The sequence below is a fragment of the Corella eumyota genome, chromosome 4 (genome assembly GCF_963082875.1).
Source record: "Corella eumyota chromosome 4, kaCorEumy4.1, whole genome shotgun sequence".
In the NCBI taxonomy this organism is placed as follows: domain Eukaryota; kingdom Metazoa; phylum Chordata; class Ascidiacea; order Phlebobranchia; family Corellidae; genus Corella; species Corella eumyota.
Window position 1 is genome coordinate 9,757,399 of NC_137493.1, and position 21,264 is coordinate 9,778,662.

Sequence of the window (21,264 nt, forward strand, 5' to 3'; positions counted from 1 at the left end):
GCAATTTTATTAGTGAAAAAATAAAAATATAATGCCAATTTTTTAAAATTTGCCTAAAACATTTTACATAAAATTTAATAAACAGTAACAAAAACACACGACTATTTTTTTTTCTATTTTTATTGATTGCATTGTCTTTATGTTATCGAATACCTACTTAACTCTAAAAAGTGATGTGGTCACATGCTAAAAAAAAAGTTTTTTTCTAATACTTTTCCTATAATATTGCAATTCCAAATTACTTTTTAGAAGTAGAAGATCTTGCATGAATAATACCTAAACACCTAAAATACTTTTTATACTAAGAAAATGGTTTTGTAATATTTGGTCAATCTCTATTTAATTTCAATTTGTTTAAGGAAACTGTCAGTCTTTTGAAAATATGCAATTAAGAAATTTTATGTTTTGTTATAACTGACTAAAACATGGCACTTGATGATCCCCGATTAGAGTGGACGAGATCCAATGTGTGTTTGGGTCTTAACATACAAGATTATGAGGTAACTTAAGTTTAGTAAACAACATTAAGTTTAGTTTTTGATAAAAATATTTTGTTAAATAAAACCAATCTTTAAAATTTTTAAACTATTGTAAACAATCAACATCCATATACCAATGCGTTTCTAAATAATTTATAAAACATTAAAATGGTTAAAAAAAAGTTGGTTTAAAACCAGTTTCCGTATTATCTTTTTTGGTAATATTTTGCATGTCAGGGTTATAGCTGTAACTTAAATTTTAAACAATATAAATTTACTTTTAGGTATTTGATGATTTATTGAACAGAAATGATAGTGAAAATGAAATGAAGATTCTACATTTTTTTAATGATTCTTCAGATGATGATGGTACATCTGCTCTTCTTTTTTATTTAAAAACTTTTCAAGAACAAAGACAAGTAGAAGTAGAATATGGTAATTAAAAAAAATATTATTGTTGTTACATAAAAAGTAACATTATTAGATATGTTTTCTATTTCCCTTTTTGATTATTTTATTACAAGATTTTATTACAAATGTTACTTTTTATTAAATTGTTAAATTACAACTATTTGTTGTGAAGTCAGATATTTATTTATTTTTTTTGTATATATCTTTATCCTCGATGTGGGAGAGTCGAATGCGCGACTTAAACATAGAGTAACATAAGTTACTTCGACCCAGTCTCGAGTTGCCTGTGGCAGTTTGGGATATTATAGAGACTATAATTGCCCGGTAATTATGCTGCTGATTAAGTGCTGGCTCAGCAGAAGTTTATACCGTTTATAGCGCCTTACTCAAGGGCGCTACAGCATGAGATCAGTGGGGATTGAACCCACGACCCCATGTGTGGTGTAGCAAGTGTTCTTACCACTACTCCACGCTGCCGGTTCTACACCACGCTGCCGGTTATAATAAACTAAAAACAAAACAGTTATTTTTAAGATTAAACAAATTTATTAAAAACTAGTTCACTGCCAAATTTGAAGTTTAATTAATTCAAAATAGTATAAATTTAAAAAAAAAATTGTTTATTATTTGGCATCGTATCTAGTAATTTCCAATATATAAGTTTAACTTAAATGCTCAACAAATAGTAAATATTGCATAGAACCAGATATTCCGGATATAGCATCTGATATTGAGTCAGTCAGCAGTGTCAAACCACCAAACGAGAGTACTGCTGGAAGACAAAATGATGCTGAGGCTGCTGCAGGTTGGTTTTATTATTTTTTAAAATAAACTTTTGTTCAAACTTTGAGTGTGATTATTTTATGGTGTGTTTGTGAAAATGTTCTTTTTCAAAAGTTTTTTACTTTTACAATCTATTATCATAATTTGTTTTTTGAAACATTGCCTGTTTATTATATGTGCTATCATATTTCTTGTAAATTGTTAATTTAGACTAATTGCCTAAAGAGATTATTATAGATAAAAATGGTTGTAAACCAAAAAAATCACATCTAAGTAGGCTTCAAAGTTACTAAATTATGACTTAAAAGATTTATTTTTTTGTAAAGGCATAATTGGAAAAAACTGAAAAAACACTAAATAAAACAAAAAAATGTAAGGCAAGGCAGAAAATTAAAAAAAAAAATCAAAAAAGAATTTGATTTTTTCTTGTTTCATTTAAAATGTTCGGCTTTTCTGCTTTCCCTATTTCTTTAGTGTAAAGTGCCACTCTTTTAATGCATAAAAATAAAGAAAAATTATTTTTTATTTAATTTTTTATTAAGTTAAGTCGCTGTAAAACTTGGTTATAATAAATTCTTTATTGACTGGTGATTTTTCAAAAGTTTTCATCTTTTTTGCATGTTTAATTTTATAAAACATACTTTGGTAAATAAACATCTGGGGTAATAATTCCAATAATTTTTTTTTTAAAAAAGGTGTTCAGTTTTTATGTGTTGGTCATGGCTAAACTAAGTAACAACAGATAAAACTTACACTATCATTGTATGCTGTTTAGATACATCTTTAGGTAACGAAGTCATTGACAACAATGAAGCTGGAACAATCAATACTAATGTTGAAAATGAAAATATACAGGAAGAAAACATTGAGCAACCAAAACCTCTAATTCACACGGTTAAAATAAAATTAGACTTACGCACTTTTTTTGTTAGTTATGTGCATATATTGTCTCATTATTTTAATTTTTGGTAGTGATGCATTTTTTGTAACAGAGATTTAATATTTAAGTAAATATGTAGAGAATGGAGATTCGAGTTTTTGAGCAACAAACTTTGTATGTTTGTGAAAATCATCTTCCAGAAGATCAAATGGATAAGGTGGGATTAATTTAATTAAATTGCTAATTCAGTAAGAATTTAATATTTTTGTTGTATTTTTAAGTTTATGTGATCATTTACTTATAATACTTAGATAATTTTTTTTATGATTTATTTATGAATTGAACCAACACAACACTGTGACAAACAGTTTTATTTGAAAATGTTTTGTAGGAATGCGTTTATTTTCTTCGCAATCAATCTGGTCTCATTCCTGTTCCAAATGACATTGATGAAGCCAATTCGATGATGTCAAGTCATGTAGAAACTGGGGTTTTAAACAATTCTGCACTTCTTATGCTAGAACAAATTGTTGGCCAAGTAAGTTAAGATACAAATATTATAAACCATCTTAATTTTGAATAACTTTTTTTTTTTGTAGTGTTATCAGACTGTTTTTATTTTTTTTTAGGTTAAATTTAAAAAATTGACATATATTTTATAATTTTAAGAAAAAAAATATTTATCATTTTTATTTCTCAATTTAAAAATCCATTTCAGTGGGTTTAAAACTTTTTTTGGTCACTTAAGAAACACACAAAAATTTGAAAGTTTTTTTTTTTATATAAACAACACATTTATTTAAAACTTATTGCAACTAATTTTTATTTTTAATTTATTAAATTCTGTAAAATTCACATTAACATAAGAATAAAAAATATTGTAAATTGCACAGGGTATTCCATGTAGTATAATATGTGCCTAACTTATTGAAACATTGTTTGATTTTGTTTTGACTGTGTTTAGAATTTATTTAAAGATAGCTGTATGTTTTAAATGATACAATAAAACATAATGTCTTGAATATTAAATTAGCAAGTGTTTATGCAAAAGTTTAGTGGGTTAACACTTTGTAAATTAAAAAAATATTATCATTGGTTAACAAACTAGCACAGAAAGAAATTGGTTTAATAAACTAGTCAATTTTACCTAAGATCTTGGTTTAATAAATGTTTCTATTGTACCAAATATACACAATAGTAAACCAAATTTAAATGAAAAGCCTACAATTATTGTAAAAAAACTTCAAACCTAAAAACGCTTTTATTTAAATTTTTAATTGCTTGTAACTTAATATTGTTTAAATGCGTTATATTTGGCTTAACTCACATTGTAAAAATAAGTGGATTCAAGTACTGTATATTTCATTAAGACTTATTAATTACTGGGAGTTAATCACTAGTCTTTTTTTTTCATGTATAACTTAAATGCAGTGTTAATATATACATTTTTAGACAGGTGATTAGAATAATTTTTGTTTTATAACTAAAAAATATCTTTTTGTGGTAATGGAGTGAACTTATTTATGTTGTTTCTGTTATTAATTTTATTATTAATAGGGATGGGCCAATCGAATCCGAGTCCGAGTACTCGGCCCGAGTATTAAGCATATTTTAATACTCGTGCTCGTCGAGCATTTTTTAGTACTCGGACGTCGAGTAATAATTTGTCATTTAAGATCGTTTACGATTTACTAAACATAAAAAAACACGAGGTTTGCCTTTTTCTAATAATTTATAATCTACTCTCAATTATATTACGTTATTTAAGCAACAATTGCGCAACTAATACACTTTTTTTACTAAATTTTACGCCTAATAAATTTGAGACTTAAACATTTTCGTTTGGACTTAAAATGATATTGCTATCAGCGGTAAGTAGTTTTGCCAACGTTAAACCTTTTATAATCTATAAATACGTGTTTTTTGGCAAATTTTGCAGTTTTAAAATTATGCGGGAAAGATTCTCGTGAACATTTATATACGTTTAAATGACGTCATAACCGAGTACTCCGACTCGGCCGAGTATCGCGACAAAATACTCGGCTCGTCGAATCCGAGTAATTTGGATTTCAGCCCATCCCTAATTATTAACATTAAATCTATATTTTATCTAGGTGTTTATGCCTTTGTTATCATTTGGGCAACACAAAAATGGAAATTCTAACTCACCTACAGAAGAAACCTCACCAACTTTTGATAAACAACCTGAAAGTAATGATCAAGGGTATGTTGGAATTAAAAGACATTTAGTACATTTATTTAAAAGTGATTGAGCTAAACTAACTTAACACAAAATAAATTGCATTATTTTTGGGTAATACTTGTTGTTTTATCATATTCAATTTCAGTGATAATGAGAAAAAGCAAGAGAGTCAAAGTAAAGTTTTAATAAGAGATGAATTTCTTATTAATTTGTCTAAATTTATAAAGCATATTCAACGTACAATGCAACAACTTGAAGGTTTTTAAATTTAATTTTGGTTCATTTTGTGTTTTTTATCATAACAAAACAAAAAATGTTTATTTTTACATTTTTTATTTTATACATTAAATTTTTGATTAAATCAAATTAATTAATAGGCTATTTTATAAAATTAACAGTTTAAGCTTCCCATTTTTATAAAGGTTTTTTGTTAGATTTTTTTTTGAAACTTTATGTAATTAATTTTTTTTTGTTTTAATGTGCAGGTGAAATTCGACTAAACATACCAGTCTTGCCCTTAGATGGAGATATTCATGAGTTATCAAGAAAACCTGGTTTGTTGGATGCTATTGAGGAAGCATGTGGAAATTGGCAACAACAAATTTCATCAGCAATTGAACTACAACTTAAAAAAAAACCACAGGTTAGATTAACAAAGCAATATTTAGAAAAAGCATATTCTCCTTAAAATTTTTGTAAAATATATTTGCAAGCTTATCCTCTTTAGTTTAATTATGTCAAACTGTCTGTAAATGCAGCATTTTTTATGTTTGCTAGTTGGTCAGTTTTATATTGTATTTTTTTTAACAATTTTGTTAACTTTTAGTTTGTGTTATGTTTTTTAAATAGTTGATATATTCTAAATTAAATTAAATTGAACAGTAAATTTCATTGTTTTAAAATTATTAATATATAAAAATATATTAAGGGAAATGGCCCCTTAGCTGAAATAGATTTTTGGCGGGAGAGAAATGCTGCATTAAGTGCTCTAAGTGAACAGTTAAAACTTAATACTGTCACAAAAATGCTGGATATATTGTCATTAAAGCCTGACACACCAGCCCTATCTAACTTTAAAATGGGAAGAGATGAGCTTGCAAAGCATTACACTGAAGCAAAAGACAATGTCAGGTTTTTAACAACTTTGGAAAGACATTTTAAGGTAACTATTTTTGGGAATATTTGTTAATACATATTGTCATAGTAAAACAGTAGTTTTTATAATTTTATGTTAACAAATTTTTTTATAAAATTTAGAATCTTGCCCATGGTGTAGGATTTAGTATTGTCGTTGAGACAATTCCTTCAATGATGAATGCTCTGAGAATGGTGTGGATTATTTCTAGGTAACAAATCTATTTAAAGGCCATGTTTTTTGTTTTTTTTTCTTTTATAACTATTAAGATGGAATACTTCTAAATTAATATTAAAATAATACCTTTTCATCAACAGCATAAAATGGCTTACAACATTACATGCTTGGAAATAAACTTAATTGTTACAGAAAACATTTTTTAAATTCAACTTTTTTAAATATATTGCAACAAATTTTAACTTTCTAGCTATATTACGAAAACGTTGTAGTGTTTAACTTACACTGTTTTTAAATTGAATTATTTGCAGACATTACAACAAGGATGAAAGAATGGTTCCACTTATGGAAAGAATAGCATGGGAACTAGTTGAGAGGGTTTCACGTGTTATTAACATAAGGACAATATTTCGGGAAACTCCTGACCAGGTTCTATATTTAAATTCATAAGAATAATGTATTTTTTACTAAGCTTTGTTTAACTTTTACATTTGGCGATCAACTTATAGTTTATTAGCAGTATGACTTTTAGTCTTAAATTAGTATTTTTTTACATTGTGGTATACATTTTTCCTATTTTTACGCTTATATTGCTGCTGAGCTATTTTTCAAACAACTTATTTTTTATTTTTAAGGTTAAGATTAAGACTGAGGAGGCTCGCCACATGTTGGGTTTATGGAGACAAACTTATTTTGATGTAAGAGCGAAAATTGAATCTTCTGGTCGTGATGCTAGGTGGGAATTCGACAGAAAAAGATTATTTGACCGAACAGATTATATGGCTGGCATTTGTAAAGATTTACACAATGTGGCACAGGTATGTTGTTAAATTTATATTTTAAACAATTCTTTTTTTTCGGCCGATTAAGGTGTTTTTAATTTAAAACTCGTTTTTAAACTCAATTTATGTACATAGGCCTAGTCTTTGTACCACTTTTTTCTTGTATGTATTAAAAAGTATGTAAAAAGCCTTTGTTTTGTAAAACTATAAACTATTTTAAATATAAGGTTTTAGAAGAGTTTTACAACATTTTTGGTCCTGAACTAAAAGCGGTTACTGGTGATCCCAAAAGAATAGAAGATGTGCTAAAGAGAGTTGATGGCTTAGTTGGTCCTATTGAGACTGTTAAAGTGGATCCCTTTGAGCTTAAATCTGGTTCAGTTTGGAAGACTGTCATGAGTTGGTTTGACAGGGAGGTACAAGCTATAGAAGGTTAGTTTTAAAAAATATATAACTTTTAAAAACATATTATTAAAAAGTAATGAAAACATTAATATCAAATAGAAATTTTTTAAATGTTGTATTTTTTTAAAGTTGAGGCTAAAAGATTTATCGATGAGTCATTTAAAACATTGCGATCAGCTGAAGGTGCATTTGACATGTTGCTAAAGTTCAAACACATTAGATCCCGTGAAGCTATTAACAACCAAATGATGAGAAAATTTAGTGATATTTTGGCTCAATACATAAAAGAGGTAACATTTTATAAAATGATTTTCTATAACATGCATTCATGCAATAGCATTATACTCCTTTATTTTAGAAGTATTAATTTAACATTTATCACTTTTGGGTTCAAGTAATTATTAAAATAAAAGTAGTTTTTATTTAATATTCATATATATTTATTTTAATTTTTTCTTTGTTGTGAATTTATTATACAGTAAAGATTTAAAGTTTATGATGCGTTTTAATTACAAAATAAACATTAAATTATAGGTTGATATTATTTATAAACTGTTTCTTCAATACATGAATGATCCACCATTAACAAAAAATCAGCCTCCTAGTGCTGGTGCAATATCATGGGAAAGATCTTTGTTTAATCGTATGAAGCATACAATTATTCGATTTCACTCTGTAAATGATATGCTAGTTACTGAACAAGGCAAAGCTGTAAGCAATAGCTTAATTGTTTAAATTGAATTTTAGATTTAATAACCTTATTCAGTTTTAACTTAAGCTTCTTTAATTTATTTATTCAGTTTAACTTTTTTAATTTGTTATTATTTATTTATTTTTTGTTATTACTACTATTTCGTTTTGTTTTCATTAAGTAAAGGCAACAAATTTTGAAATTTTATTTTTATGATTAAGGCAAAGGCAAAGTATCTTATGGTAGCACGTCAAATGAAGGATTATGAGGATCAAAAATATCATCAGTGGAGTGAATATGTTGAACAAGCCTTACCTGGGTTTCTAAAAAAAAACCTACTAACTCAACCACTTCCACCAACTACTCTTGCAGGTTAGCTAAATTCCTTTTTTTAATTTTATGACTTTTTTCATTAAGCAATACATAAAATACCTATTTTAGATTATATTTATCTTGAGTTAGTTAGCTTGTTTTAACTTTTGAAATTTCTAATATGCAAAACATCAATACCATTTTAGATTATGTTTACTTTGTATTTATTGACATTATATATGTTAAAATTGTTTGTAAAATATAACAAAAAAATTAGTGTTTATATTGTAAAAGAACAATACTAAATCAAATTTAGTATTATATAACTTACTTACAGTATTATTATTTTATGTTTTTTTCCAAATAATTTTTTTGCTTAGCTACAAGTTCAACTGGTGGTCAAACACCTTCACATGTTGATAATCTTGATGCAAATGTTGAGGTTATTGAATCAACTGCTAACTGTAAGTTAAAAGATTAATTATTATGTTGATATTTTTTATTTATAAGTTTAAACATTATGATAGAATTTTACAAAACAAATAGATTGTGTTTTGTATAACGAATTAAAAAATTATTTTTTTAGCAGCCAGTGGTACTATTCAATATGTTGTTAACTTTTCTGTTGAATTGCAAGAGATTACAACAGAAACAAAATACATGGAACAACTGGGTTTTCAAGTTTCTGATTTAGCTCGAAATGTTGCGTTACAAGAGGACAAATACTTTTTTTACATCAGTGGTTTGACTTCAATGTTGAATCGATATCATGCACTACTTTTTTCTCTAGAGCCAGCTGAGGTAATGCTCAAAATCCTAAATAAATATTTAGTCACTGAAAGTTTAAATTAAAAAATAAATATTAAAATAAGTTTTTAGTTTTAAAAAAAGTTTTTTTTTAATTTTATGGCTTTTAACATTAAAAAAAACCTTTTTGTTAAATTTTGTTAGACACAACTACTTGATGAACATGTTAAAGAGTTAAAAAGAGTATTGAGACCGGGTTACAAGCGACTTAATTGGAACTCTCTTGGTATTCAGGTTTGTTAACTAAATTTATGTATTTTTAAATTAACACAATTTTGTTTAAGTAAAATTTATTTAGAAAATTTTTAAACTGATTATTTTATAGTGCTGTAATTTATACCAAACTTTGGATTTTCTGATGGTTAAAGATAAATAAAATCTTATTTTATTAAAGGATTACATTACAAGATGTGGTGTTGCAATTGGAAAGTTTGAATCTCTGGTGAATCAAATACAAAAGAATGCAAGAGACATTGAAAGCAGGATTCAAATGATTAAAAATGCAGACCTATTTAAACAAGCCCCGCCTTTAATAGATGGTTGTTTACCAAGTGTTAAGGTATAAATAAATAAAAATTTTCTTGATTAAAAAAAATTATTGGCTGTGGTTCCCAACATCCGCACCACTCTATCTGGTGAGTTTAAAAATGCTTGAAGGGAAAATTAATGTGATTAACACCCTTTTTCATGATATAATTACAAACCATTCCCATATATTTGCTTGGAAAATGTTAAACGAGAAATGTGTTTTAAATAAGACAGTTTCAGGTTTTAAATAAGACAGTTTCAGTTTCAGGTTTTAAGTAAGACAGTTTCATTTTTTATTTACTTATCATGGTCTATTTTAATTGAAGGATTTTTTTGAACATATTGAACAAGAGCGAGCAAAAGACCTTGAAGCTTTAAGTCGAAAATACAGAGCAATTGGCCCATTACTAACTAAAATGGAGGGTTTAGTTGCTCATACTAATACTGGAAAATCTTCCAAACTTCACAGGTTTGTCAATATTTTTTGAGGGAATTTTTATTGTAAAATTGCCTTATATTGCAAAAAACAACAAATACTTGGGTGTAGTTAACATCAAAAATTACCTGTTATCAATAAATTTTGGTAATTTTAAAGTAAATTCCTTAAACCCAATTCAGTAATTATTTAATGAAGGTGACATTTTTTTTGATCTTCTGTTATTAATTTTTGTTTTCATAAAAATTTCTATAAAAATCAAATCACGCAACTTTTTTGTATTAATATTGCTTACAATTCTGATTCATGATGCGTTGCAACATTAACAACTAAAAATTTTTGTAGATAGGTTATATAAATTTAATTTGTAATGGATAAGTATTAGTTTTGTGCCAATTTTTGTTTTTTAAGATTGTAATCATATTTATTACTTTTGATCGAATTGCGATCATGATTTGTTAAATACTTTTTCTAACTTTTTCACTTGTTTGATAAAATATTTAACTGTAACAAATATGTTTAATTATTTTAATTATGACGTTACATTATTTTTAAACAGTTAATTAAAAATCATGGTGTTAACAAAGTTAACAAGTATAGGCCGTAATCATTTTAGCCGCAATACCTTATTGTATTGTTTTACTGATCTGCTGATTTGGGACCCTAATCAGGAATCACAAATTACCTTCAAAAAATCAGCTATTTACAATCCCCTTTTTTATTTATTACATTTACTAATTGGTATCTATCAAATTATCATATGGCCGTAATAAAATAAAAGTCAATTTTATTGTAACTGAAAACAATAAAAATATATATTGTAATTTAAAATGTTTAACATAACTTAATAAATACATAATATTGATATTGTTTTATAGTTTATGTAAAAAAAATCTTTAACTGTAGGTATTATGAACATTGGGAACATCGAATGTTTGATGCACTGACAGAATTAGTTATAAGAAACCTTGAAGCATTTAACGCAGGTAAAAGTTTTAAGTTATACCAAGTTTTTTTTATTTTAACTAGTCGGAAAATAATTTTTTTAAATAATTTTTTTAACATAACATCATTATACTTTTTCTAAACAGTTTTTAAATTGACTGCTGTACTTGTGCTGAACATTACATATTTAATTGTTAAAAGTAAGCTTATAAAATTTAAGTTAAAAATGTATTTATATATGGGCCAATGAGTTATTTACATCAATAATATAAAATTATGTAAAAGTTAATATTTGTTTGCTAAAAATGCTAGTTTTACATCAAAACAAGGAATAAACAAAATTTATAAAACTAAATAAGTTGATAGAAGGATAGCTTAAATTTAAAGATATTTATATTTAAAATAAGAAAAAAATTATCAATTTTTTGACTACATTAAAATGTTTATAAAAGTTAAGGTTTAAAATGTTAGTACAGTGTTCATATTTATTTAAGTAAAATTAACTTTTTTAAAATTAATTTTGATTGTAAATATAGCTTTCAGTTTTTTTTTTATTAAAATTTAGGATATTGCATAATTAAATTTGGAAATTGTATGCGAATAAACAAATAGATTGATATATAGGTTATAGCATGTTTTTTATGTCAACATGTTTATTTATCTTTCTTTTATTAAATAAAATATAATATTATCTTATATATAAGCCATTTTTTACAGTAATTTATGATTTGTTATATTTAAAGCTTTAAAATTATTTATAATTAGGTTGTGTTATGAATTACTTTAAATACTGTTTAGATTATTTATTTAACTAGATTACTTAGTGTGTTTTTTTTATTGAATCATGTGTTTTAAAAGTTTTTTTATTAAATAGGTGATTACCATATAATATAAATGTGTTTCTGTTATAAATATTTTATATTAGTGCTGAATTTTCTATTGTAAATTTATGTTTAGCTGTAACTGGAAATAAGCAATTGATGCAAATGGAAACAATCTTATCTACTCCTGAAATTGTTCTTCACCCACCAGCAAATGAGGTTTACAAACTTACTGTTCAGTGCGTCAGGGATTGCATTGAATCAACAAAACATTTTGTCAGATGGATGGCAGGTTGACTTTTTTTTTTATTTAAAAATTAGGTTATTTTTAAAATTTTTATTTAAAATTTATTAAATTTTCTTATTTTGCTGTACACTTATCTATTTTGCTTTTATATTGTAGCTTTTTTGTCTAGTTTGTTAAAAATGGATCTAAGTTTAGTTAACCCCAAAGTTTTGTTAGAAAACTTAGTTTGGGGTTCTAAAGCCAGTGGATTTTACTTTTTTAAAGTTAAACACATTTTTTAGGAACTTGCACAGAAACCCCACCCCAACAAACTGATGGACAAGATGAACCAGTTTTAGTGACATTTTTCCTGGATATTGCTTTTAACCCTAAGATTGCAGAGAGTTTTGTAACAGTAACCTCAAACATGCAAAAAATTTTGTCAACTTTAACTAAAGTGCTTAGTCAACGTAAGTTGTAACTATTTAAAGTACATAAAAACTCTAAAAAAATATGTTATTGATATTAGGAATTGCTAAATTTCAAATATATTCATTTAGTAAATTATGTGTGCTAAGGAGTTTTGTATAAAAAAACATATGCACATAAAATTAAACAAATAAACTATTCTTTCTGCTACCAAATTGGCAAAAAGCAGTTGAACAGATTAGGCATATAACCAAAAAAGTTTTTTTCTGGCCAAACATTTTTTAGCACAACTATCTGAGTGAAAAGACATAAGCTCAAAAGCCACTTATTATTAAAAGACATTGTACTGAAAATAACATTTATTATAAAAATACCCTTTAAAATAATACTTGAGATCCTGGTTTTTTCAACTCTCGAATGATGTGGTTTACAATGACAAATCTTATAGCAATCTAAAAGGTTAAAACAAAAATCTTTGATATAATTTACAATACACGATGCCAAATTCTTTAGAAATCTAAAGCGTTAAAACAATGACCTTCTTATAAAATTTACAATTGCCTTTTAAGTTCTACAGGGTGACTAAGTTTTCGGTGAAAAGTTGATTTTGATAAAATATAGCATTTGATAAGGTTTTTCGGTAACATATGTTTTAGTGATATGGGCAAATATTCTGTTAAACATAGCCTTTATAAGAGAGGCACATGTCTGCAAATTTTATTAGCACGAATGCACAGGTAAATTGTGGCCTATAAAGTAACTCATATTGTTTAACATTCTAGTAGCAAAATTTAAAAACTAAATTTAAATTGACTCACACCTATAATTTTAAAATTTCTTTAACTTTTGTATCTGCTTTTTATAGCAAAGTGGAAGCGATATAGGGCTCTGTGGAAGTTAGAAAAGACAATTGTGATGGAGAAGTTTGCCTCCAAAAATCCATCTTGTGTTGCATATGATGATAAGTTGTTGTTTTATAGCAAGATTGCTGAAGATATTTTCTTACAAGCTACACCAAGGGTATAAATTTTCTCAATACAAAATTACAAAAAACTTGCATGAATAAAATTATGTTTAAATTACGTTGTTTTTATGTAATACTTGCTTTTGAATGTTTTTTAATTTTTCTTTTTCTAAAGATTTTGAATAATATAATCAACTTATGTAATCAACATTTTGATGTTATTAAATTTAGTGATTAAATTTATAAAAGTTTTAATTAAATTCTAAGCTTAATTATTTCTGTGGTAACTGTGTTAAATTATCTTGTAGGATGAACAAAGTGTTAGATTAAACTTAACACCACTGGCAACAACAGTAAAGGAACATGCACTCATGTGGGTTCAATCCCTTGGAAAATTACTTCAGGAATCTGCCAAGGAAAACTTATACTCACTTAAAGACATGCTTGTAATTAAAATATGTAAAAATAATAAAAAAAAATTCTAAATTTAATTCTTTCTATACCTTTTTTTTTTGTTAAATGTAAAGTAATACTTACTTTAAACTATATAATATTTGGTATTACATATTAGTCTTAGTTTTAGTATTTTATATTAATTAGTCTTGGGCTTTTTTTAAATATAATTTTAAATTTATGTAGACTCAAATGACAAAAGATCTTACTAAATTACCAAACACCCTTGAAGATCTTAAGTTTGTGTTGGGAGCTATTTCAAAAATTAAACTTATTTCACTTGATGTTGAAATGAGGATTGCTGACATTACCGAAAGGCAATTTTTTTTTGTTATAAAATTGTTCAGGACATTTCAATTTTTTAAGAAAAAATTATAAATACTTAGTTAGATTGGCCATTTAAATTTCATATTTACTTTGTAAACTTATGAAATATATTTTATGTTGTAGATACCGAACAATAACAATGTATAAAATAGAATGTCCTGAAGAGGAAAGAAATTTGGTTGCAAATATCAAAGAAACTTGGGATGAATTATTTTTAAATGCTAAGGTATATTTAAAATTTATATAATTTTTTGGATGACTTGTACTTTACATCCGAAATAGAAATGGCGAAAAAAATTATCAAAAACAAACATGTTGGCTGATAAACATTTGCCAGAATACCAAAGTTTAGAAAATGGCATCTTACCTAAATTTAGGTCAACAGTTTTTTAGAATTTAAAATGCTTTTTCCAAAAAAGAATTCGTGTAAGCACATGTTAATAGAATATGTCCTGTTGGTGAAATGCATTATCAGGCATATAGACTGTGATGTAAAATAGATTAAAGTAAAAAAAAATTTAGTGAGGACTGTGAAGAAAATCGGCTAGAATTGTAAAATACCAGAGAAAATAAGCTAGTAGCGTAAACTAAAAGAGAGTTTTTTAAGGACCTTAAAGTATAAGAGAGAATTATGTAGGAAAGTAAGTTACGATAGAGAATTAACCTGAATCGCAAAGTCTATTAAGATTGTAAAGTAGGAGGGAACTGTAAAGTACAAGTAATTTAATTTTTTTTGTAGGGATCAATGATAGTAAAACGATACATAATAAACTTTACAATGACCGCTTAACTAAATTAAATTACAGCTTTCTACGGATATGGTAACAGGGGATTTAAGATCATAAAATTTTTGTGTTTTTGTGCATTGTATAGTTTTTGTAAAATTTTGATTTTTATGTAATTAAAATTTTTATTTTCTTTTAGGTGGTAGATGTGGGACTTACTAATGTTAAGATCAAGTTTACAGAAATTACTCAACAACAAATCACAACATTTAAATCTAAACTTGAAGGTTTTGCTGAAGAATTTCATGCTAATGGACCGGGTGCGGTTGGAAGTGATTTAGATCATGGTCTTAAAATTTTAAACGAATTTAAAAAAGACTTAGTCAAACATGAAGCGGAAAGGTATAGTTTTTATTTTATTTTTATAATATATCTATTAACCAGGGAAATAAAAATCAGTATTTTTAACTCAGTCATGTTACTTACATATTCCTTGCAACAAGACACCATACATATGTAACTTAAGCTTTCATGTTACAACAATAAGTGTTGTAAAATTTTAATGTATAAAAAAACAACTGGAAGAAAATCATAACATATTCAGGCTTGTTTTTTAAATTTGATTTGATGTACTTGCTTACACGAGCAAAACTGTGCAAACATAAAAAAATAACACAAATAATGGCGTAATAAAACATTTTTCAGAAATTTAATCAACTCATGTCAATTTAAATACTTAATTTTTACATGCCTATACGCAACTAACTTTTAATATCCTATAATCTTTAGACAAGAACTTACTAATGCAGAAAAATTATTCGATTTGGCCATCACCCCATATCCCAATTTAATAAGAGTACAAAATGAAATGAGAGGATTGGAAAAAGTATATGCTTTGTATGATGAACAACAAACTGCTCGGGAAGAATGGGCTCAAACTTTATGGGCTAATTTAAATGTTAATTTGGTGAGGGCATTGTTTAAATTGTTTTTTTGTGTTGCTGTTCATGGCAAAGCTTTAAAAAATTTGATTTGCAAAATTTATCTAAAATATTTTTGCAGTTAATTGAAGGAATTGATGGGTTTACAAAAAAATTAAAGAAGATGCCAAAACCAGTAAAAGCTCTTCCTCCAGCTCAACACCTAGATGCAAAGATGAGGGAGTTCAAAGAGTCGATTCCTTTGTTTCTTGATCTAAAAAATGAGGCTTTAAGAGATCGGTTAGTTTTTATAGAATATATTTCATTAAAATTTTCTTATATTGTGGTTTAATCAGTTAAAAACTATGTTGTGTATAAATGTTACGGAAACAAAATTGTTTAAATTTAAGTGCTGCCTTTTTATGCTTTCTTTAATCATAAAAAATTTAGTATATTTTTATATAACTTTATTATGAAAATGTTTTTTAAATATGATTACTTTACAATAAACAAACAACTTTTTAACTTAAAGACACTGGAAGGAATTAATGTTAAAAACTGGGAAAAATTTTGATATGAACCCAGATACATTTACTCTTGAGAATTTGTTTTCCATGCAACTTCATAATTTTTCTGAAACCATTGCTGAAATTGTTACAGCTGCTGTAAAAGAGTTAAGCATTGAAAAAGGTTTGAAAGAGGTAAGAATATGATGTATATTATGCATTGACCAAATTTATTCTGAATTCTCAAATAAATAAATTTTTAGCTAACTTTTTGATATTTTACATTTGGTGCTAAAAAAATCCTATTTAACATTTGTTGTTAAAAAATAACTGATGTATGAAATTTAAATAACATCTATTTTCATATTCAGGTTGTAGAAACATGGGAAGTAATGAAGTTTACAGTGATCAAATATATGAAGGGCACTCAGGATCGTGGATTTATTTTAGGTTAGTTGCTTAGTAAAAAAAATTTTAAATTTTCTTTAAACATACAAATTAACATTATCGAATCACTTTTTTAATCTTTAACATATTGTGAAGTGTAAGAAAATTTTTTGTAATCTTTTTTGGATTGCTAAAGCAGATACTATTTACATTGAAATGTGAAAAATTTAACATACTGATCATTATGTTTAACCCAATAGGATCTGTAGATGAAGTTATGCAGATATTAGATGACAATGCCATGAACCTTCAAAGTATGTCTGCATCTCGATATGTTGGGCCTTTTCTTAACGCTGTACAAAATTGGGAAAAAGGACTTTCGCTTATTGGGGAGGTAAACATAAAAAGTTATTAATTTTAAAATATATTTTTGGAAGTGGGTTGCACTAACTTTTATTTTTTGAATTACATGTCTTTTCTTATGCAAGGTAAATAAAAAACTGTTTAATTGTATTTTTTTTAATATATCATTTTATTAGTGCATATTTGTAGGTTTGTGACGTGTGGATGGTTGTACAACGCAAGTGGATGTATCTTGAGTCAATATTTATTGGAGGTGATATCAGGTAATATATATTACGCTTATTTATATGTTGTCAGTGTTTTTTTTTAATTAAAACAACAAAAATTAAAAATTGAAATTGTTTTATAGGTTATGTTTGACACAAAAAGATGGCTTAAAAAGCCTATAATTTAAGTTTTAAAATCTGTTTTATTTAGATCTCAACTTCCAGAAGAAGCTAAAAAATTTGACAATATTGACAAAATTTTCAAAAAAATTATGCAGGAAACTGTTAAAAATTCTAAAATCAAAGAAGCATGTCATGCACCGAACCGTCTTCAAGATTTACAAAGTTTAAGCGATGGATTAGAAAGATGTCAGAAATCTTTAAATGACTATCTCGATTCCAAACGAAATGCTTTTCCAAGGTAAGTAGTATAAAAATTTAATTAACTAAAAAAGTTGTCTTTGTACTTGACTTGTGCACAAAACTAAGGCCAGTAAATTTATGTTTAATACTCTGTATGGTTTTAAAAATTATTTTACATAAATTGTTGCACAATTTTTATTTGAAAAAGAAACCATTGAATTCTTTCTAAAAGGTTTACACGAAGGAATGAGCATTTCAATCTGATTGATTTTGTTTATTCTTTATTAATTCAGTTCAATTATAAATAATTATTTTTTTTTACAAATTATATTTTATATGTTTAGATTTTTTTTTATATCTGATGATGAACTTTTAAGTATACTGGGAAGTAGCGACCCACGCTGTGTACAAGAACATATTATTAAAATGTATGATAATATATCAAAGCTACAATTTCAAGAAGGGGTTAACGGAGAGTGGTTGGTTGCTGGAATGATTTCAGCTGAGGGAGAGGTTATTGCATAACATTTATAACAGCTATGGAAATTATTTTGCTTATTTTTGTTTAGGTCTAACTAGTATTGGATATAAGTTTGCTTGGTTGCTGAAGCTTATTACTAAAAATAATAATTTTTTTTTTACAGAAAATGAACTTTTATAAAAATATTCCAGCAGAAGGCAGAGTAGAGGATTGGATGACATCAGTTCTTAATCAAATGAGAAGCACAAACCGACTTATTACCAAGGAGGCTGTATTTAGCTATTGCAATGACATGTTAGTTGCACTTTTGTACATTGTCCCAATGGCCATTTTTTCATAATTATGTATTAAAAAAACATGTAAATTATTATGTATATTACACATTTTAAGTGTTTTTATGCCTATTTTAATTAGAACACGGATAGAATGGATGATGAAGTACCAAGGTATGGTAGTGTTAGCGGGAAATCAAATTTGGTGGACATGGGAGGTTGAAGATGTTTTTAATAAGGTGAATCTAAACTATATTACATTAATTAACTAGCCTTTTATTAGAAAAAACTTGATTATAAAGTAATAACAACTCATTTAAAGTTTTCTAGTAGCATTAGCAAAAAAAGTATTTATACTGCATATTTGTTAATCAAACAGTGTCAAAGTTACTCACATATGATATTTAAAAGGTCCGGGTATTTGAAAATAACAGTTAAGGGTTACCTTAAAATTATAATTTAAGTAAGCAACATATGCTAAGCATGTTTAAATCTTTTGTTACAGGTGCGCAATGGTGATAAATTGGGTATGAAAAACTATGCAGGTCAAATGCATTCACAAATAGGAGCTCTTGTGACACAAATTCAATCTCCGCTTAGTTCTAATGAAAGAAAGAAGTTTAACAGCGGTATTTTTTTCGACTCTTTTGTATTATTTAAAACAAAAATTGAATTGTAAAGTTGAAGGCAGATTTATTTGGTAAAAAAATAATCAAATTTATAATTAAAATGAAGGCAGTAAAAAATAATTTGGGATTTTTTAAAGTTCTCATCATTGATGTTCATGCTCGTGACATTATTGACAATTTTGTTCGTGATTCGATTCTCGATGCAAAGGAATTCGAATGGGAGTCTCAACTTCGATTTTATTGGATGAAAGACCCAGATCAATTACTTGTTCAACAATGCACTGGCACATTTGGTTATGGGTAAGGGATAAACATTTTTATAATTTTAGGGGTAATTATTTTTCTAACTATAGCAAATGTTGTTTATTTGGCAAACACTAGTGCAATTCAATTTATGGCAACTCTTAATTATTCCTTATACACTTTTGCAATTTTTTTTAGCACAAGTTTAAATTTACCTTTTCTACTTAAATAAAACAATATATTAAAAAAATTTAAATTTAATTATTGGTATGAATCAATAATAAAATGTTTTTTTTTTAAAAAGTTATGAGTATATGGGATTGAATGGTCGACTTGTTATCACACCTCTTACCGATCGAATATATTTAACATTAACGCAAGCTTTGTCTATGTATCTTGGTGGTGCTCCTGCTGGACCTGCTGGTACTGGAAAAACAGGTTGGTAATTTGTTAGTAATAATTTCTATTAATAAAATATAATAACATCAAAGCAAATTCAATCATTAGGGATTTATTGTGTTAAGTGTTGGTGAAAATTGTATTCTATTATAAGCTGTTAAAAAAAATGTTTTTTTTTCATTGCATAGTGATGAAAAAATTTAATTTTGAAATATGTACTTATTTTTTTATGCACCACATTACATTACAATAATATTTGTATTAACCTTGTTTATTAACTTAATTTTTCTATTTAATAAAAGAAACTGTGAAGGATCTTGCTAAAGCATTGGGATTACTTTGTGTCGTAACTAATTGTGGTGAAGGCATGGATTTTAAGGTATAAGCATATTTATAGATACAAATCTCTTCTTTATCTTTAAAATTATTTACATAAACAGCCATAACATATAAAAAAAGACTGAAAGTTTTTTTGAAATTATGTGGATCTAATAAAAATATTTTACAGGCAGTAGGCAAAATCTTTTCAGGGTTAGCACAATGTGGAGCATGGGGTTGTTTTGATGAGTTTAACAGAATTGATGCTTCTGTATTATCTGTTGTTTCTTCTCAGGTTAGTCCAAATTAACTGAGAAATTCCTTATATTAACACAATCACCAAACTGAATCTTGTAGTTAATATTGTTGATAAAATTTGAGTTATATATTGCTAGAAATAGTTGAAATCACAAGGCAGTTTTGATAAATACCTGCCTGGTACACGCCTTTAGAATATATATTTAAATAAATTTTGTGACTAAGCAAATATAATTTTTTTTATATTGCTAATTACATTTATTAATGTAGAACCAAATTTACTGTTATTTTAGGATATTTATTAATTTTGGTTTAATTTTGAAATTAAATAAGTTGGTATAAATATTAAGATAGCAACTAGCCAATATTAAATAGAATTTTTGGTTTGGTTTCAGGTTCAAACTATTAGAAATGCATTAATGCATCATTTAAAAAGATTTCAATTTGAAGGAACTGAAATAGCTCTTGATGATAGAATGGGAATTTTTATTACTATGAATCCTGGTTACGCTGGTAGAACTGAACTACCAGAGAGTGTAAAGGCTTTGTTCAGGTTTTTATATTCATTTAAAGTCTAAAAAAAGCGATAAATGTATATTTTTTAAGGTAAAATTTATTTTTATTTTTTTTGTTCAAAACCTATAGTTGGCTTACATTGGGTTTGTTTTTTAAGCTGTACCATTTTTTTAAATTTTTAGACCTGTGGTGGTCATTGTTCCAGATCTGCAACAAATTTGTGAGATAATGTTGTTCTCTGAAGGATTTTTAACTGCCAAGGTTTTGGCTAAAAAAATGACTGTCTTGTACAAACTGGCTAAAGAACAGCTGTCCAAACAACATCATTATGACTTTGGACTTAGAGCTTTAAAAGCTGTATTGGTGATGGCTGGAGACCTAAAAAGAGGATCAGCTGATTTACCTGAAGATGTTGTGTTAATGAGGTGTTTTTATTAAACAACATAAGATGATGATTTTTCAAAAAATAAATTTTAATTTTAAT

At 26.5% G+C, this 21,264-nt stretch overlaps 1 protein-coding gene across 2 annotated transcripts in view; it reads left to right on the top strand.

The window, feature by feature from the left end:
* Nucleotides 1-366: 366 nt before the first annotated feature.
* LOC145750575 (dynein axonemal heavy chain 10-like) overlaps nucleotides 367-21,264 on the top strand; it is a 39,497-nt gene continuing 18,599 nt past the window's right edge. Inside the window, exons 1-47 of one of the 2 annotated variants that reach the window (XM_082566644.1) lie at nucleotides 367-500; nucleotides 764-914; nucleotides 1,591-1,695; nucleotides 2,449-2,567; nucleotides 2,693-2,770; nucleotides 2,945-3,091; nucleotides 4,668-4,777; nucleotides 4,902-5,014; nucleotides 5,242-5,399; nucleotides 5,685-5,918; nucleotides 6,014-6,102; nucleotides 6,380-6,497; nucleotides 6,704-6,886; nucleotides 7,078-7,282; nucleotides 7,385-7,545; nucleotides 7,790-7,966; nucleotides 8,168-8,318; nucleotides 8,639-8,722; nucleotides 8,845-9,059; nucleotides 9,210-9,299; nucleotides 9,460-9,624; nucleotides 9,920-10,062; nucleotides 10,936-11,015; nucleotides 11,932-12,087; nucleotides 12,324-12,491; nucleotides 13,316-13,470; nucleotides 13,723-13,860; nucleotides 14,054-14,184; nucleotides 14,318-14,420; nucleotides 15,119-15,321; nucleotides 15,709-15,886; nucleotides 15,982-16,139; nucleotides 16,372-16,540; nucleotides 16,717-16,795; nucleotides 16,993-17,126; nucleotides 17,285-17,358; nucleotides 17,513-17,722; nucleotides 18,009-18,177; nucleotides 18,309-18,439; nucleotides 18,560-18,656; nucleotides 18,923-19,046; nucleotides 19,184-19,346; nucleotides 19,594-19,727; nucleotides 19,991-20,067; nucleotides 20,197-20,301; nucleotides 20,660-20,817; nucleotides 20,963-21,205. In XM_082566644.1, coding sequence (XP_082422770.1) covers nucleotides 426-500; nucleotides 764-914; nucleotides 1,591-1,695; nucleotides 2,449-2,567; nucleotides 2,693-2,770; nucleotides 2,945-3,091; nucleotides 4,668-4,777; nucleotides 4,902-5,014; nucleotides 5,242-5,399; nucleotides 5,685-5,918; nucleotides 6,014-6,102; nucleotides 6,380-6,497; nucleotides 6,704-6,886; nucleotides 7,078-7,282; nucleotides 7,385-7,545; nucleotides 7,790-7,966; nucleotides 8,168-8,318; nucleotides 8,639-8,722; nucleotides 8,845-9,059; nucleotides 9,210-9,299; nucleotides 9,460-9,624; nucleotides 9,920-10,062; nucleotides 10,936-11,015; nucleotides 11,932-12,087; nucleotides 12,324-12,491; nucleotides 13,316-13,470; nucleotides 13,723-13,860; nucleotides 14,054-14,184; nucleotides 14,318-14,420; nucleotides 15,119-15,321; nucleotides 15,709-15,886; nucleotides 15,982-16,139; nucleotides 16,372-16,540; nucleotides 16,717-16,795; nucleotides 16,993-17,126; nucleotides 17,285-17,358; nucleotides 17,513-17,722; nucleotides 18,009-18,177; nucleotides 18,309-18,439; nucleotides 18,560-18,656; nucleotides 18,923-19,046; nucleotides 19,184-19,346; nucleotides 19,594-19,727; nucleotides 19,991-20,067; nucleotides 20,197-20,301; nucleotides 20,660-20,817; nucleotides 20,963-21,205 — 6,608 coding nt within the window. In that variant the 5' untranslated portion in view covers nucleotides 367-425. The remainder of the gene's footprint in view (nucleotides 501-763; nucleotides 915-1,590; nucleotides 1,696-2,448; nucleotides 2,568-2,692; nucleotides 2,771-2,944; nucleotides 3,092-4,667; nucleotides 4,778-4,901; nucleotides 5,015-5,241; nucleotides 5,400-5,684; nucleotides 5,919-6,013; nucleotides 6,103-6,379; nucleotides 6,498-6,703; nucleotides 6,887-7,077; nucleotides 7,283-7,384; nucleotides 7,546-7,789; nucleotides 7,967-8,167; nucleotides 8,319-8,638; nucleotides 8,723-8,844; nucleotides 9,060-9,209; nucleotides 9,300-9,459; nucleotides 9,625-9,919; nucleotides 10,063-10,935; nucleotides 11,016-11,931; nucleotides 12,088-12,323; nucleotides 12,492-13,315; nucleotides 13,471-13,722; nucleotides 13,861-14,053; nucleotides 14,185-14,317; nucleotides 14,421-15,118; nucleotides 15,322-15,708; nucleotides 15,887-15,981; nucleotides 16,140-16,371; nucleotides 16,541-16,716; nucleotides 16,796-16,992; nucleotides 17,127-17,284; nucleotides 17,359-17,512; nucleotides 17,723-18,008; nucleotides 18,178-18,308; nucleotides 18,440-18,559; nucleotides 18,657-18,922; nucleotides 19,047-19,183; nucleotides 19,347-19,593; nucleotides 19,728-19,990; nucleotides 20,068-20,196; nucleotides 20,302-20,659; nucleotides 20,818-20,962; nucleotides 21,206-21,264) is intronic. The other variant, XM_082566645.1, reaches the window with a different exon arrangement.